Source organism: Lissotriton vulgaris, chromosome 7 (genome assembly GCF_964263255.1).
Source record: "Lissotriton vulgaris chromosome 7, aLisVul1.2, whole genome shotgun sequence".
NCBI classification, from domain to species: domain Eukaryota; kingdom Metazoa; phylum Chordata; class Amphibia; order Caudata; family Salamandridae; genus Lissotriton; species Lissotriton vulgaris.
In genome coordinates, this window is record NC_141695.1 from 443804545 (window position 1) to 443819368 (window position 14824).

Here is a 14824-nt window from a genome sequence, read left to right on the forward strand (position 1 = left end):
TCCCACAGGCCCTTCAGATTCGGTATTTTAACACCCAATCCAATTGGGTGTTAAAATACCGAATCCAGGTGTGCATGCACATGTGTGCATGCACACCTATGCCATGTGACAGACAGACATGCCCCAGGGCATGTCTGTGTGCCACATGGCACACAAGCCAGTATTGGGGGTGCTAGAGGGTGTCAAAGTGACACCCCCTGCACCCTTGCAGAAATCGGTAATTACCGATTTGGTTAATACCGATTCTTTAATGCACATTGATTCCTATGGGCTTCAAGGTCCATAGGAATCAATGGGGGATACCGATTCGGTATTTACAGAATCGGTAAATACCGAATCTTACAGATTCGGTATTTACCGATTCTGAAATACCCACATCTCCCCCCCTCCAATTTACCACTTCTTAAATACCGAATCGGTATGATTCGGTATTTAAGAAGTGGTAAATTGGAGTTTACCTACATAGGGCCCTTAATCACAACAGTACAGCCTGGAGTAGTTCCATGAATCAACATTACCATCTCAAGCGTCTGTTTTTCTTTAGTGTGAGAGTGTCTGTGTCAAATTATAGAAACTGATGTCCAAAAGTAACCCACTTGTTTCTGCAAAACTTCCTTCTATAGCTTGTTGACCAGACTACTGAAGACTATGAAAACATTATAAGCTGTGATTTATTTGTTAAAAAGAAAAAAAAGAATGGTGTTCATGTGTTGTTCTGGAAGCAGAAGTTCTAGAAGAAGACCTTCTTGTAGCATTAAGAATGAGGCTGAAACCTCATTTTTTCATTCAAGTTTGCAACTGTTAATTTAGCTGCTGCTATACTTGCAAGCTCACAGAAAATTGGCTTACTCTCTTTTTTTCTACTTTAGGTGCACCCAACAGTGTGTGATTGTGAGTTTGGTACCACCTTCATGGATGAAAGCCAGGCTATTTGTAACTCACCTGTCTCTTTTGGGCTTCTGCTTGTCATAGTAAATTCCGGCCCCAAAGAAGAACCTGAGACAGAAATGCAAACTGTTAATATGTTTGAACATTTATACACTCATCAAACATTTTTAATTACGCCATGGATAGTAGTAATTTAAAGTCTGGGGTAATACCATGAGGCAACATTACTATTTCATGCACTTGTTTTTTTTTTTAGAGTGAGTGTGCCTGGTACATATGCTAGATAGTAATGCCCAAAAGTAACCCACCTTTCTCTGCAAATCTTCCTTTTGTCGTTGAAGTTGCCCAGACTGCTGTAGACCCTGAAAGATAATTCTAAGCTGTAGTTTGCGTGTTAAAAAGAAAAACGAATGGTGTTTATGTGTTTTTCTGGACGTGAAACTTCAAGAAGCAGAACCTGTAGCATTAGAAATGAGGCTGAAACCCCATTTATCCATTCAAGTTTTTTTCAACTCCTAATTTATCTCCTGCCGTACTAGCAGGCTCACAGAAACATGGATTACTTAGTTCTTACTACAATAGGAGCACCTGTTAAGGTGTTATTGGGAGTTTGGGACTACCTTCATGGATGGAAGACAAGCTATTTCTAACTCACCATTCTCTACTAGGCTTCTGTCTGTCACAGTAAATTCCAGCCCCGGAGAGGAACCTGAAACAGAAATGCAAACTGTTATTATGTTTGAAAATATAGATACTCCTGCAAGCATTTTTTTAAAGTTAATAGAAATGCGAAAATAAAATAAGAAGGAAAGGAACCTGCTATTCAGTGTAATATAAATTCCTTAACCGAGGTAAAAGCAAAGGCCTGTATAATAAAACTGCAAAACTATTACTTCTCCTTTATGTTCCAACATCTCTGACGTCCCTGGTACTTTTTGAAGGTAGCATTATCTCTGCAAGTACTTTCAGGTGCCTCTGACTTTACACCAGGAGAATCTTAGCATTTCATCATAGTATGCTGTGTATCCAGGACATAATGGAAACGAAATCAATCATCCCATGTTGCGACAATGCATTTAAGCATGTAGATACACCAGTTCGTTAATTTGGAGGGGCTACTGGCGAGTTGGGCACATGCCCATCAGTGCAGGTAATTAAGGGAACTCGCCACGACAAAGTGCCTCAGTGTCTAGAGGCAACATTTGGGCTGTTGGGCTCATGAAGGAGCAGGAATTTGGGAAGTGAAGACACCATTGATGTATCTTTGACCAAGACCTTTTCATTCTCCCCTTAGTGTGGAATGCTGCTGTAAAGAAAGAAAGGATGGTGGACTAGAGCACATGTCTCGATAGTATGTACTATGGTTGTTGAAGTATTGTGGACAAGAAGTTGGAAACCATGTATATTCTTGCCTGGTACCCTGAAAGAGCAGTCAAGTGATGGAGCATTTCTAGGGGAAAGTGATGTAAATGAGTTGTTAGGTAGCTGGAGAGAACCATGGTAGTCACACGAAAGGCAGTGACAGTGATTCAGAGCAGGCACATCAAAGTAGATCCATCTAATTATACATTTTTTGCTTCAATCCAGCATAGTTCGCAAATCTTTTCTCCATGATTAGGTGTGACAAATTCCATGAAATTCAAGGCTTTTTCAGTAGAAGGTCACACCCCAAAAACTTTTTGGGAATTTGGCACATAGACGTTACCCTTTGCAGAGCCAGGATGCATTAGCAGAGAAATATAGTCAAATTTCCACAGACGGTGGGGGACATCACTGCATCTTGATATTGAGTCTGATGAATGGGAGTCTTCTCCAAAACGTATTGAATCTTCATGATGTATGAGACTATTCGTAAAGATAATTTACTTATGTAGTTCAACGTTCTTTAAAACGTACCGTAAAAGAGTAAAAAAGCATCAAATCACTGTGAGTAGACAGTAAAAATCACAATTTTATTTCATTATCAACAATGAACATGTCATTCTAAAAGACATAATAATCAGGAGAAACACTTGACTAGAAGATGCACATGTGCAAAAAAATTAGGAATAAGGCTGTTATTAGTGTAGGCTAAAAACAAGGGTTCCGATTCACAGACTGCATTTTGTAATATGGCGTACTACTCAGGTACTACAAAATACAATTCACAGACGTATGGGCTGAGACCTCTGCCTCTCCAAACTTTTTTCTGTGAAGATCTGCCACTTGTATGTTCAGATATATTTTTAGGTCTCACCCAGGCAATGATAGCGCTGTCTCTTCGAGACATGCTGTATTCAGCTATGGACTTGAAGCTCCGCCCATTTTCTGCCCATCTTTTCAATTGGCTCCTGGTACTGTCCGTTCTAAATGGTTGCTTTTGATTCACAAATAGGCCTAGTAGTCCCTCCTTAGTACCGCCTTTTCTCCTTTTGTAACCTCCCATGAGGACGAGCCCTTTTACTTGTGTTGTTACTCAGCATGTTTCATTTACAGTCTGTGTTTCTATTTTCTTAAATTAGTTTCTCCTACCTGCTGTTGCAGGCACACTTTTGGCTTCTCAGCCAACACATACAGCATTTGTTTCCTGTTCATCCTCAGAGGCGTTTGGAGGGCGCCTGTTCTGGTTCGTGCACTTCCCTCCTGCCCTCCCCCCTGCTTGTTTTTTTAAATAATTGTGAACATAATTTATCACCAATGCGCACGTTTCACAAGCGCTGCGATGGCTTTGCTTTCATTGTTGTGTATTTTACTGGCTTCTCGTCCCACTTTCTCTGCTCTCCCTCTCCCTCCCAATCATTCAGCAGGTGCCAGCCTGGCCTGCTTCACAGCAGGCAGCGGAGCCAGACAGACGAGAGGAGGGTTGGGCTGCAGCCTGCCACCGAGCAAGGGTCACTGCTGTGTGTGCCTGCTCCTCGCAGCTTTCCCGGCCCTGGACTGGCTCTAGTCTCTGCAGAGAACTGCAGGTATGAGTTCTTTCTATCAGTGTGGTGCCCATTTCACAAGCGACATATTGGTTATGCTTTCCTTGTTGTGTCCTTGCCCCTGCTCCTTCCTCACTCTCTGCTCTCCCTTCCCCTCCCTTCCAATCAGTCATGGGGCTCCAGCTTTCTCACAGCGGAGCCTGGTGGATGGAGAGGGAGGGCTGTGCTGCTAGTTTACAATGCCCCCGCCATAAGGCTGAAGAGCTGGCGGCAGAGACCGGTGTCCTTGCCTCGCCTGCTGTTGGGATTAGGACTTAGAACTTCCTTTGTTTACTCAGGCATACTTTCCTAACTTCGTCGTAACATTTTCACCATATCCCATATGCCCCTGGAAGACCTCTCTTTGATTGCTTGTTTTTAGAAGAGACAGTTCACATCACATGTCTCTGCCTACAAAATGATTTTGACAGACCGTCAAAATCATGCTGGGGCAGATCATTGCTTGGCTAAATGTAACTTGGCTCTCACAGCTATTACCAGGTGTGAAGCAACATCATGGTTAATATAGTGACTAGTTTTTTGCTTCTCACGCGTTAGGACGGTGCACAGTCAAAATATGGATTTTTAAATATTGACCTACCTTAATATTGAGTTTTTAATATCGTAGGGACAGAATATCGAAGTCAAGAATATCGTTGACCAGAATATCGACCTTAAGGTAAGTAATATAATTGTTTTTAATATCAAAGTAAGTAATATCAAAGTAAGTAATATTGTTAGCAAAAAATGTGTTTATGAATTAATATGTTTTTATTTATTGTTATTGATTATTAATGTATTGTCATAATTATTAATAGGTAATAAAAAAATATTAATTGGTTAAATTATCATTATAATAATTATAATAATGTATTACTATTATTTATTGTTATTGTTAATTTATTTATTGTTAAATATTTATTGATTGGTAATTAATTGTTATTAATGTATTAATTGATAATTAAATTAATTATGTGATTTTTTATGTGTAGTGGGTTGTGTGTTTATAGGGGAATAGGGTGGGAAGTAATTAAAATAATGAATTAATATGATTTTATTTATTGTTATTGATTATTAATTAATTGTTAACTAAATATTAATTGGTAATTAATTGTTATTAATGGTTTAATGTATAATTATATTATTTATAAATAATGTATTAACAATTTTTATTTATTGTTATTAATTAATAATGTATTAATACATTTTTCATTGCTAAATATTTTTTATTAATTGATTAATTGATCATTCAAATACTTGTGTTTTTTATGTGTAGCGTGTTATGTGTTAATGGGGGAATAGTGTGGGAAGTAATTTAAGTTTATTTTAAAAATATTTTAATTTTATTGGTATTTAATAATAACATTATTAATATGTTTTTTATTTTACAAAAATTATTTAAATGATAAGTATGTTAATTTAACCCTACGCTATCCTACATTTTCCACACTGTTACACTCACAGGAGTTGGAATAGTAATTTTAACCATTACGCTATCCTACACTTTCACTACTGATGCACTCATTGGAGTGGGAATATTAATTTTTACCCTTACGCTATCTAGCACTTTCCCCACTGTTGCATTCACTGGAGTGAGAATAGTAATGTTTACCCCTACGCTATCCAACATTTTGCCTACTGTTGCACTCACTGGCATGAGAATAGTGATTTTTACCCCTATGCTATCCAACACTTTCCCTACTGTTGCACTCATTGGATTGGGAATAGGAATTTTTACCCCTATGCTATCCAACACTTTCCCAACTGTTGCACTCACTGGAGTGGGAATAGTAATTTTCCCCCTACGCTAGCCAACATTTTGCCTACTGTTGCACTCACTGGCTTGGGAATAGTGATTTTTACCCCTATGCTATCCAACACTTTCCCTACTGTTGCACTTATTGGATTGGGAATAGTAATTTTTACCCCTATGCTATCCAACACATTCTCTACTGTTGCATTCACTGGCGTGGGAATAGTGATATTTACCCCTACGCTATCCAACACTTTCCCTACTGTTGCACTCATTGGATTGGGAATAGTAATTTTTATCCCTTCGCTATCCAACACTTTCCCTACTGTTGCACTACCTGGAGTGTGAATAGTAATTTTAACCCGTGCGCTATCTAACACTTTCCCTACTCTTGAACTCATTGGATGGGGAATAGTAATTTTTACCCCTACGCTGTCCAACACTTTCCCTACTGTCGCACTCGCTGGAGTGGGAATAGTAATTTTAATCCCACGCTATCCAACATTTTCACTACTGTTGCACTGTTTGGAGTTGGAATAGTAATATTATTTCCTCCGCTATCTAATATTTTTTGTATTATTATAGGTAATGTAGTATATAATTAATTTTAAAACGATTTAAATTTTTTTAAATTTGTTACATATATTTATTTAATTTGTATTTATATTATTGTTTTATGTGTATAGAATAATTTATAATTTAGAATATTTTTTTAACAATTTATAAGTTGTTAAAATAATTATTAAACCATATTAATGAGTGAGTATATATATTATATATTATATTTATGTTTAATGTATTCTTAAATTATATATATTATTTATATTTTTTACATTTTAAAATATTTTTAACTATGTTTATTTTAATTATATGTATTATTTACTTTATTTTACATTCCTTTTTATTTTTAACAACAATATTTTTGACATCGATATTTTTTTTCCGATATTTTTGTTCTTACCATAATGTAGATAGGATGTCAATATTCTTGATTTCTATATTCTTGCTGCAATATTTCTGTATGTCGATATTCTGAACTTCGATATTTTGTCAGTGATTCACATTATGACACGTGCCCATTCATGACACCGAAAATCTTGTGTGCACTTCAACGACAACTTATGCTCCTGACTCACTGTTTACGAAAGATAAACAAATATTTATTTCTCTGTCTCTTACCACCTATCCCATCGTAGGAGTATTTTGTTTATTTACTTAGGGCATTTTGGTATTGCATTTGGTTGTTTTTTATGGTTTGTTCTCTCCAGTGAGAAAATGTCACAAAAGGGCAGCAAGGCACTTTGTAATGTGGTGTTGACAAAGTTAAAGAAAACCATGAGCGCAAACATTTTAAATCATATGCCACAGCACTTTAGAAACCCAATCACAGAATAATTAATCTTCGCACAAAGTAGCACTGTGTAAAAAGTAGCTGCAGGTTAAGCGAAGTGCAAATATAGTGCAGCGTCAAAATTACGGTGGCCCGAACAAACATACATAGTGGCACAATACCAAACGCTAAGGAGCCAAACTGCATTTTGTGTAGAAAATCAAGCAACATTTTGCATCTCTTTACTACTTGGGTTTCACCCTCGAGTACAAATGGTTCACATTTGACCTACCAGGGTACATGGCATAATATGTATGATTTTTGCCCAAAAAATGCATGTTTCACACTTCGGAAAATTAGGTCCAGTGACTGCCCTTAATTTCACCCATTAGTTGGAGAAATTTTCATTTATCACTAATTTTCCATGCAATGTGCACAGATGCCACTTTGACTGACTTTTTAAATATAAGGGCCTTATTTATGAGGCCTTGCAACAGTATTGCGCTGCAGTTGTGTCACTTTTTGTGACGCATCAGTGGCATAAAACATGCCCCCTGTTGCGCGCTATTTACAAAATGATTCATCTAAGCAGATGCGTCACTTTGTAAACCCCTGCGCTACATTATACTGTCGGCAGGTATAAGGGGGGGGGGGGGCGTTCCCAAGCAAGTAAGTCTGGTAGAAGTGACGCAGTGAAAGCTATGAGATTTCACTGCGCCACTTCTAGGACGCAAATACGTCAAAACCTAATGATTATGGAGAAGTGTGGCTCAATGATTAGAGCGGCAGACCCTGATGCAGAGGTCTAGCCTGGGACCAGGGTTCAATTCCCCGCCTCGGCGCGTCTTGGGCTCAAAATTCCACGGACCTGATAATTCTCGCCTCGGTGCCTATTCCAATCATGGAGTCCCACTCTGCAACTCTGGGCAATAGCTTGCTTAATCTCCACAACGGCCCCCACAACGCTAAGGATGCCTGGCCTCCACCCTGGGGGTGCCCAGGAGTGGATGCCTCACAGGGAAAGCCAGGATGGGTTCCACAGCGGTATTCGTACAAGCGCCTTGAGACCCTTGCGGGTGAGTAGTGCGCTATACAAGTATCAATTTACATTTACATTTACATTTACGCTTGCCTCATAGCAGGTGTAAGGGTGAAGCAGAGCTAAATCCATAGCCCTCCCCCTGCATTGCTGTAGTTGCGTCATTCTTCCGATACAGCTCCAGCAATGCGTCATTTATGCGCCGACAGACACGTCAGTAAAGCTGACATATCTGTCATTCCTTGTGACATGATACATCATACAGTAAATGTGACGCATCTATCATGTTGCAAAGAGGGTGCAATGAAAAGTGACGCATCGCTGTTTTCACGCAGCTATGCTTTACTTTTCATAAATGAGGCCCATAGGGGCTTTTTTACAAGCAACCTGTGCTGCTTGGGTGAGTCACTTTTAATAAGGGAATAAATGACGTACCGGCAGCGCAAGGGGCTTGTAAATATGCTACCTGCAACATGCCCAATTTGAATAAATTACTGGATGTTTTTCAATGCATGTTAGCAATGCACTGGGGTCATCGCTCAGCAGAAAAATTCCGTTTGCATCTGAAAGTTGATTGAAAAGGTTGTGCCTGACTTCTCTCTCAAAGTAGGCATGCGTTCATATTTTGAAATGCTTCCGTGGCACCGCTAGCTGAAGTTGGAGTTGTCACAGGCAGAGCTGTGCCCACCAACGTCTAATGGTTTCTGTGCCCATTCTTTTAGAACAACCCGGTTTTTCAGAAAATGACACTGGAAGAAGATGACGACATGAGTTTTAACTTTCACTTCTCAGTGAAGGCCACTAATGCCGCCATGGAAAAACAACAAAGGCGATTTACCCTGCAAAAAAAAGGAAAAAAACAAGATAAGTGTTTCATCTCATCAGTGCAGCTCTTGCTCATCTCGCAGTGTCACGCTTGCAAGTCTCCCGTCGCATCAGTGCCACTCTGGCTGGTCTCTCATCGCACCGACGCCCCCTCTTGTAGGGTGACCAGACGTCCCCGTTTTGCCAGGACGGTCCCCGTTTTTGGAGAAGTGCCCCGTGTCCCGAGACTTTTCTCCAAGTGACTCAAATGTCCCCGTTTTCAAACAGTGTCCCAGTTAAACACAGAAATGTCCCTGTTTTTCATTGTTCCGGTTGAGCATGCGCCTTCATGCTCTCTTTGCACTGGCATTTGGTATCCTGTGATGTTTTATTGATTTTTGGCAAATATATGCTATAGTCCTTAACCCTTTCGATGCTGATGACGAGCTGGGCTCGTCATGGTGCACGGTGGTCGTGTGCTGATGACGAGCCCAGCTCGTCATGAGCCCCACCCTCGGGGGAAGCGCTGGCGCTCCCCCCGAGGTTCTCTGATCTTCGTTGTTTTGCTCGGGGCGGCAGCGGAAGAGCTTCCGCTGCCGCCCCCGCCCCCCCCCCCCCTGGGAATCCCTGATGACGTCAGCGCGCACAGCGCGCGCTGACATCATCAGGGATTCCCTGCGCTCGGGAAGCCATTTGCTTCCTGCGCGCCAAGGAGAAAGGTGAGTTTCTCGTGTCCGGCGGGGGTTTGGGGCCGCAAAGAGGCATCAGGGGAGAGGAAAGAGATTTTCCTTTCCCCTGAAGTCTCTTTGCAGGGCATTTCTGCCTCACGATCGCACACAGCGTCGCGATCGTGCGGCGGAAATGCCCCCACTAGCACCAGGGATTGTAAATTTAGCTTTTCGGAAGCGACCCCTTGGGCAAGGGTCGCTTCCAGGTGGGCAGACATTTTCTCGACGATTTTCTGCCCCCCCTGGGGGCAAATCGGCCCGTTATTTCGGCCGTTTTGCCCCCAGGGGGGGCAGAAATAAACCACTGGCACCAGGGATTATTTGTTTTGGCAATGTTTGTTTTTGGAAGCGACCCCTTGGGTAAGGGTCGCTTCCTGGGGGCCATTATTTTGTCGTTTATTTTCTGTCCCCCCTGGGGGCAAATCGGCCCGTTTTTTTTGCCGTTTTGCCCCTGGGGGGGTCCGAAAATGCCCACTAGCACCAGGGATCGTGAAATTAGCTTTTAGGAAGCGACCCCTTGGGCAAGGGTCGCTTCCAGGTGGGCAGCCATTTTATTTTCGATTTTCTGCTGACCCTGGGGGCAAATCGGGCCGTTATTTCGGCCGTTTTGCCCCCGGGGGGGGCAGAAATAAACCACTGGCACCAGGGATTTTTTATTAGTGCATGTTTGTTTTGGGAAGCGACCCCTTGGGTAAGGGTCGCCTCCAGGGGGCCTTGATTTTGTTGTTTATTTTCTGTCCCCCCCCCCCCTTGGGGCAAATAGGGCCTTTTTTTGCCGTTTTGCCCCCGGGGGGGGGGGGCAGAAAATGCCCACTAGCACCAGGGATCTTGAAATTAGCTTTTAGGAAGCGACCCCTTGGGCAAGGGTCGCTTCCAGGTGGGCTGTGATAATATTTTTGTTTTTCTGCCCCCCCGGGGGGAAAATCAGCCCGTTTTTTTAGTTGCTTTGCCCCCAGGTGGGGGCAGAAATTCCCCACTGGCACCAGGGAACTGTTTTGAGGCAATGTATATGTTTTGGAGGCGACCCCTTGGGCAAGGGTCTCTTCCTGGTGGCAAGTAATTGTTTTTGAATTTCTGCCCCCCCTTGGGGCAAATCGGAGTGGTGTTTGCCTGGCGGTGTGTGTAGTGGTGCTTGGCTGGATGGTGTGCGTGGAGTGGTACTTGGCTGTATGTGCACGGAGTGCTGCTTGGCTGGCGGTGTGTGTGGAGTGGCGCATGGCTGGATGGTGTGCGTGGAGCGGTACTTGGCTGTCTGTGCACGGAGTGGTGCTTTGCTTGCGGTGTGCGTGGAGTGGCGCTTTGCTTGCGGTGTGCGTGGAGTGGTGCTTGGCTGGCGGTGTGCGTGGAGTGGCGCTTGCGGTGTGCGTGGAGTGGTGCTTGGCTGGTGGTGTGCGTGGAGTGGTACTTGGCTGTCTGTGCGTGGAGTGGTGCTTGGCTGTCGGTGTGTGTGGACTGGTGCTTGGCTGGCGGTGTGCGTGGAGTGGTGCTTGGCTTGCGGTGTGGTGCTTGGCTGGCGGTGTGTGTGGAGTGGCGCTTGGCTGGATGGTGTGCGTGGAGTGGCGCTTGGCTGGATGGTGTGCGTGGAGTGGCGCTTGGCTGGATGGTGTGCGTGGAGTGGTGCTTGGCTTGCGGTGTGCGTGGAGTGGTGCTTGGCTTGCGGTGTGCGTGGAGTGGCGCTTGGCTTGCGGTGTGCGTGGAGTGGCGCTTGGCTTGCGGTGTGCGTGGAGTGGTGCTTGGCTTGCGGTGTGCGTGGAGTGGCGCTTGGCTTGCGGTGTGCGTGGAGTGGCGCTTGGCTGGCGGTGTGGTGCTTGGCTGGCGGTGTGGTGCTTGGCTGGCGGTGTGTGTGGAGTGGCGCATGGCTGGATGGTGTGCGTGGAGTAGTACTTGGCTGTCTGTGCACGGAGTGGTGCTTGGCTGGTGGTGTGTGTGGAGTGGACCTTGGCTGGATGGTGTGCGTGGGGTGGCGCTTGGCTGGATGGTGTGGGTGGAGTGGCGCTTGGCTGGATGGTGTGCGTGGAGTGGTGCTTGGCTTGCGGTGTGCGTGGAGTGGTGCTTGGCTTGCGGTATGCGTGGAGTGGCGCTTGGCTTGCGGTGTACATGGAGTGGCGCTTGGCTTGCGGTGTGCGTGGAGTGGCGCTTGGCTGGCGGTGTGGTGCTTGGCTGGCGGTGTGGTGCTTGGCTGGCGGTGTGTGTGGAGTGGCGCATGGCTGGATGGTGTGCGTGGAGTAGTACTTGGCTGTCTGTGCACGGAGTGGTGCTTGGCTGGTGGTGTGTGTGGAGTGGCGCCTGGCTGGATGGTGTGCATGGAGTGGTGCTTGGCTTGCGGTGTGCGTGGAGTGGCGCTTGGCTTGCGGTGTGCGTGGAGTGGCGCTTGGCTTGCGGTGTGCGTGGAGTGGTGCTTGGCTTGCGGTGTGCATGGAGTGGCACTTGGCTTGCGGTGTGGTGCTTGGCTGGCGGTGTGTGTGGAGTGGCGCATGGCTGGATGGTGTGCGTGGAGTAGTACTTGGCTGTCTGTGCACGGAGTGGTGCTTGGCTGGATGGTGTGCGTGGAGTGGCGCTTGGCTGGATGGTGTGCGTGGAGTGGCGCTTGGCTGGATGGTGTGCGTGGAGTGGTGCTTGGCTTGCGGTGTGCGTGGAGTGGCGCTTGGCTTGCGGTGTGCGTGGAGTGGCGCTGTGCTTGCGGTGTGCGTGGAGTGGTGCTTGGCTTGCGGTGTGCGTGGAGTGGTGCTTGGCTTGCGGTGTGCATGGAGTGGCGCTTGGCTTACGGTGTGCGTGGAGTGGCGCTTGGCTAGCGGTGTGGTGCTTGGCTGGCGGTGTGTGTGGAGTGGCGCATGGCTGGATGGTGTGCATGGAGTAGTACTTGGCTGTCTGTGCACGGAGTGGTGCTTGGCTGGCAGTGTGTGTGGAGTGGCGCTTGGCTGGATGGTGTGCGTGGAGTGGTACTTGGCTGTCTGTGCATGGAGTGGTACTTGGCTGTCTGTGCATGGAGTGGTGTTTGGCTGGCGGTGTGTGTGGAGTGGCGCTTGGCTGGATGGTGTGCGTGGAGTGGTTCGTGGCTGTCTGTGCACGGAGTGCTGCTTGTCTGGCGGTGTGTGTGGAGTGGTGCTTGGCTGGCGGTGTGCGTGGAGTGGCGCTTGGCTTGCGGTGTGGTGCTTGGCTGGCGGTGTGTGTGGAGTGGCGCATGGCTGGATGGTGTGCGTGGAGTAGTACTTGGCTGTCTGTGCACGGAGTGGTGCTTGGCTGGTGGTGTGTGTGGAGTGGCGCTTGGCTGGATGGTGTGCGTGGAGTTGTGCTTGGCTTGCGGTGTGCGTGGAGTGGCGCTTGGCTTGCGGTGTGCGTGGAGTGGCGCTTGGCTTGCGGTGTGCGTGGAGTGGTGCTTGGCTTGCGGTGTGCATGGAGTGGCGCTTGGCTTGCGGTGTGGTGCTTGGCTGGCGGTGTGTGTGGAGTGGCGCATGGCTGGATGGTGTGCGTGGAGTAGTACTTGGCTGTCTGTGCACGGAGTGGTGCTTGGCTGGATGGTGTGCGTGGAGTGGCGCTTGGCTGGATGGTGTGCGTGGAGTGGCGCTTGGCTGGATGGTGTGCGTGGAGTGGCGCTTGGCTTGCGGTGTGCGTGGAGTGGCGCTTTGCTTGCGGTGTGCGTGGAGTGGTGCTTGGCTTGCGGTGTTCGTGGAGTGGTGTTTGGCTGGCAGTGTGCATGGTCTGTCGCTTGGATGGTGGTGTGGGTGGACTGGCGCTCGGCTGGCGGTGTGTGAGTACCTACTTTCTGTTGGTCACTACACACACTGCTAGTTGAGTGACACTCTACTCAGTCCATCATTTTGTGTAGTTGCTGTGGCAGATATTTGGGTGTGTGAAAGTGATGGGCCCTTGAATGGCGCTGTCTGCTGGTGTGAGTGTTGTAATGTGATGGGTCTGTGGCTGGTGGTGTGAATGTTTTGTATGTGTCACACGTACGAAAGGTGTATGAATGTCCTTACTGCCCCCGTGTGATGGGGGTACTGGTAGGAGCAGAAGACCGACTGGCACCAAAGGGGTTAGGCAGTAAAATAAATTCAAAAAATTAACCAGTGTCTTGATGTTAAACCTCATCTAATCCCAATTGGTCTTTGCCCTATTTGATGGCCCCTCTGTGCAAATGTAAATTTGGGGGGCAAATTTGTGTGTGGTTTTTTCAATTGTTATATTGTTTGTGAAATGTGGTAGTAATTTTTTTATCTTCTCCATTTTTGCCTTGTTCCAGGCTTTTGCTGTTTGGATTGTTGTAGGTTGCGGGTCCGTTACTGTTGGTTTTGCAGCTTGTGTAGTTGCTTGTGCTTGGTAAGTGAATGTATTTTGTACTACTTTCCCTTGTTTTTTGTCTTTTTGAAAAAGGTTGTACTTATATCACTTTGTGTGGCTCTGTTTCTTTTTTTCTTCAGCATTAGTGTTTTATGTGCACTTTGATTTCTAATTTGTTTTTTTTCTTTTCTTTCTAGTGGGATATCATTTCTTTTTGCTGTGTCTCAGCAGAGTAGGTGCTGGTGAGTGTAGCTGTATTTGGTAAGAGTGAAATTGTTTTGGATTGTATTGATCTTTGTGTGAAAGCCTTACCTTGTTTACTTCTTACTTTGCACAGTGTAGGTTGTTGTTCACTTGTGTGTGCTGTCTTTCTTTGTAAGGATAATGGCTAGTCGCAGGATTACTGCTCAGCAGGTTCTTAGTTTGCTTTTTGAGTCTTCCTCTGACCATGGTTCAGAGACTGACTCTGATTCGGATTTGGAGGTTGGTGGAGAAGATTCAGGCAGTGAGTTTTCTCTTTGCCTGCATTCATCATCATCGGATGAAGAATCTTCTTCTAGTGCTGATGAAGTGTCTATGGTAGCGGAGGACATTGTTGCGCCGGTAGTGGACCAAGAGGCAGCTGTGCTACTTCCTAGGGCTGCAAGGTATCCTTTCTTTTTACGTCGGCATGAGGCAGGTGGGCTACAGCCTGCGCCCAAAAGGCTTCACATTGCTGTGGTGCACCAAGCGGCATATGGTGCTGTTAGGCCTCCTATTGTTGTAGAGCGGCAAGGTGCATCAGGGTCTGATTTGTTTTCCGGTGGTGTAGTGCAGCAAGAAGCTTCTCAGGCTGCTGGGCTTCCCGTTGGTGAAGTGCTGCAAGAGGCATCTGGGGCTGGTAGGCTTCCCATTGTTGTAGAGCAGCAAGATGCATCTGGACCTGCTTTGTTTCCCGGTGGTGTAGTGCAGCAAGAGTCTTCTGGGGATGCTATGTTTTCTGTTGGTGATGTGCAGCCAGAAGTATCTGTGGATGTTAGGCTTCCCGTACGTGTACAGCAACAAGTGGCTTCTGGTCTGCAG

General features: G+C 45.9%; 1 protein-coding gene across 1 annotated transcript in view; it reads right to left on the reverse strand.

Moving 5' to 3' along the window:
• LOC147701819 (uncharacterized) overlaps positions 1 to 14824 on the reverse strand; it is a 786161-nt gene that overhangs the window by 87756 nt on the left and 683581 nt on the right. Inside the window, exons 6-7 of the mRNA XM_086930459.1 lie at positions 1544 to 1597; positions 943 to 996 (exon numbers count right to left, since the gene is read on the reverse strand). Of these exons, the coding sequence (XP_086786585.1) occupies positions 943 to 996; positions 1544 to 1597 (108 nt within the window). The remainder of the gene's footprint in view (positions 1 to 942; positions 997 to 1543; positions 1598 to 14824) is intronic.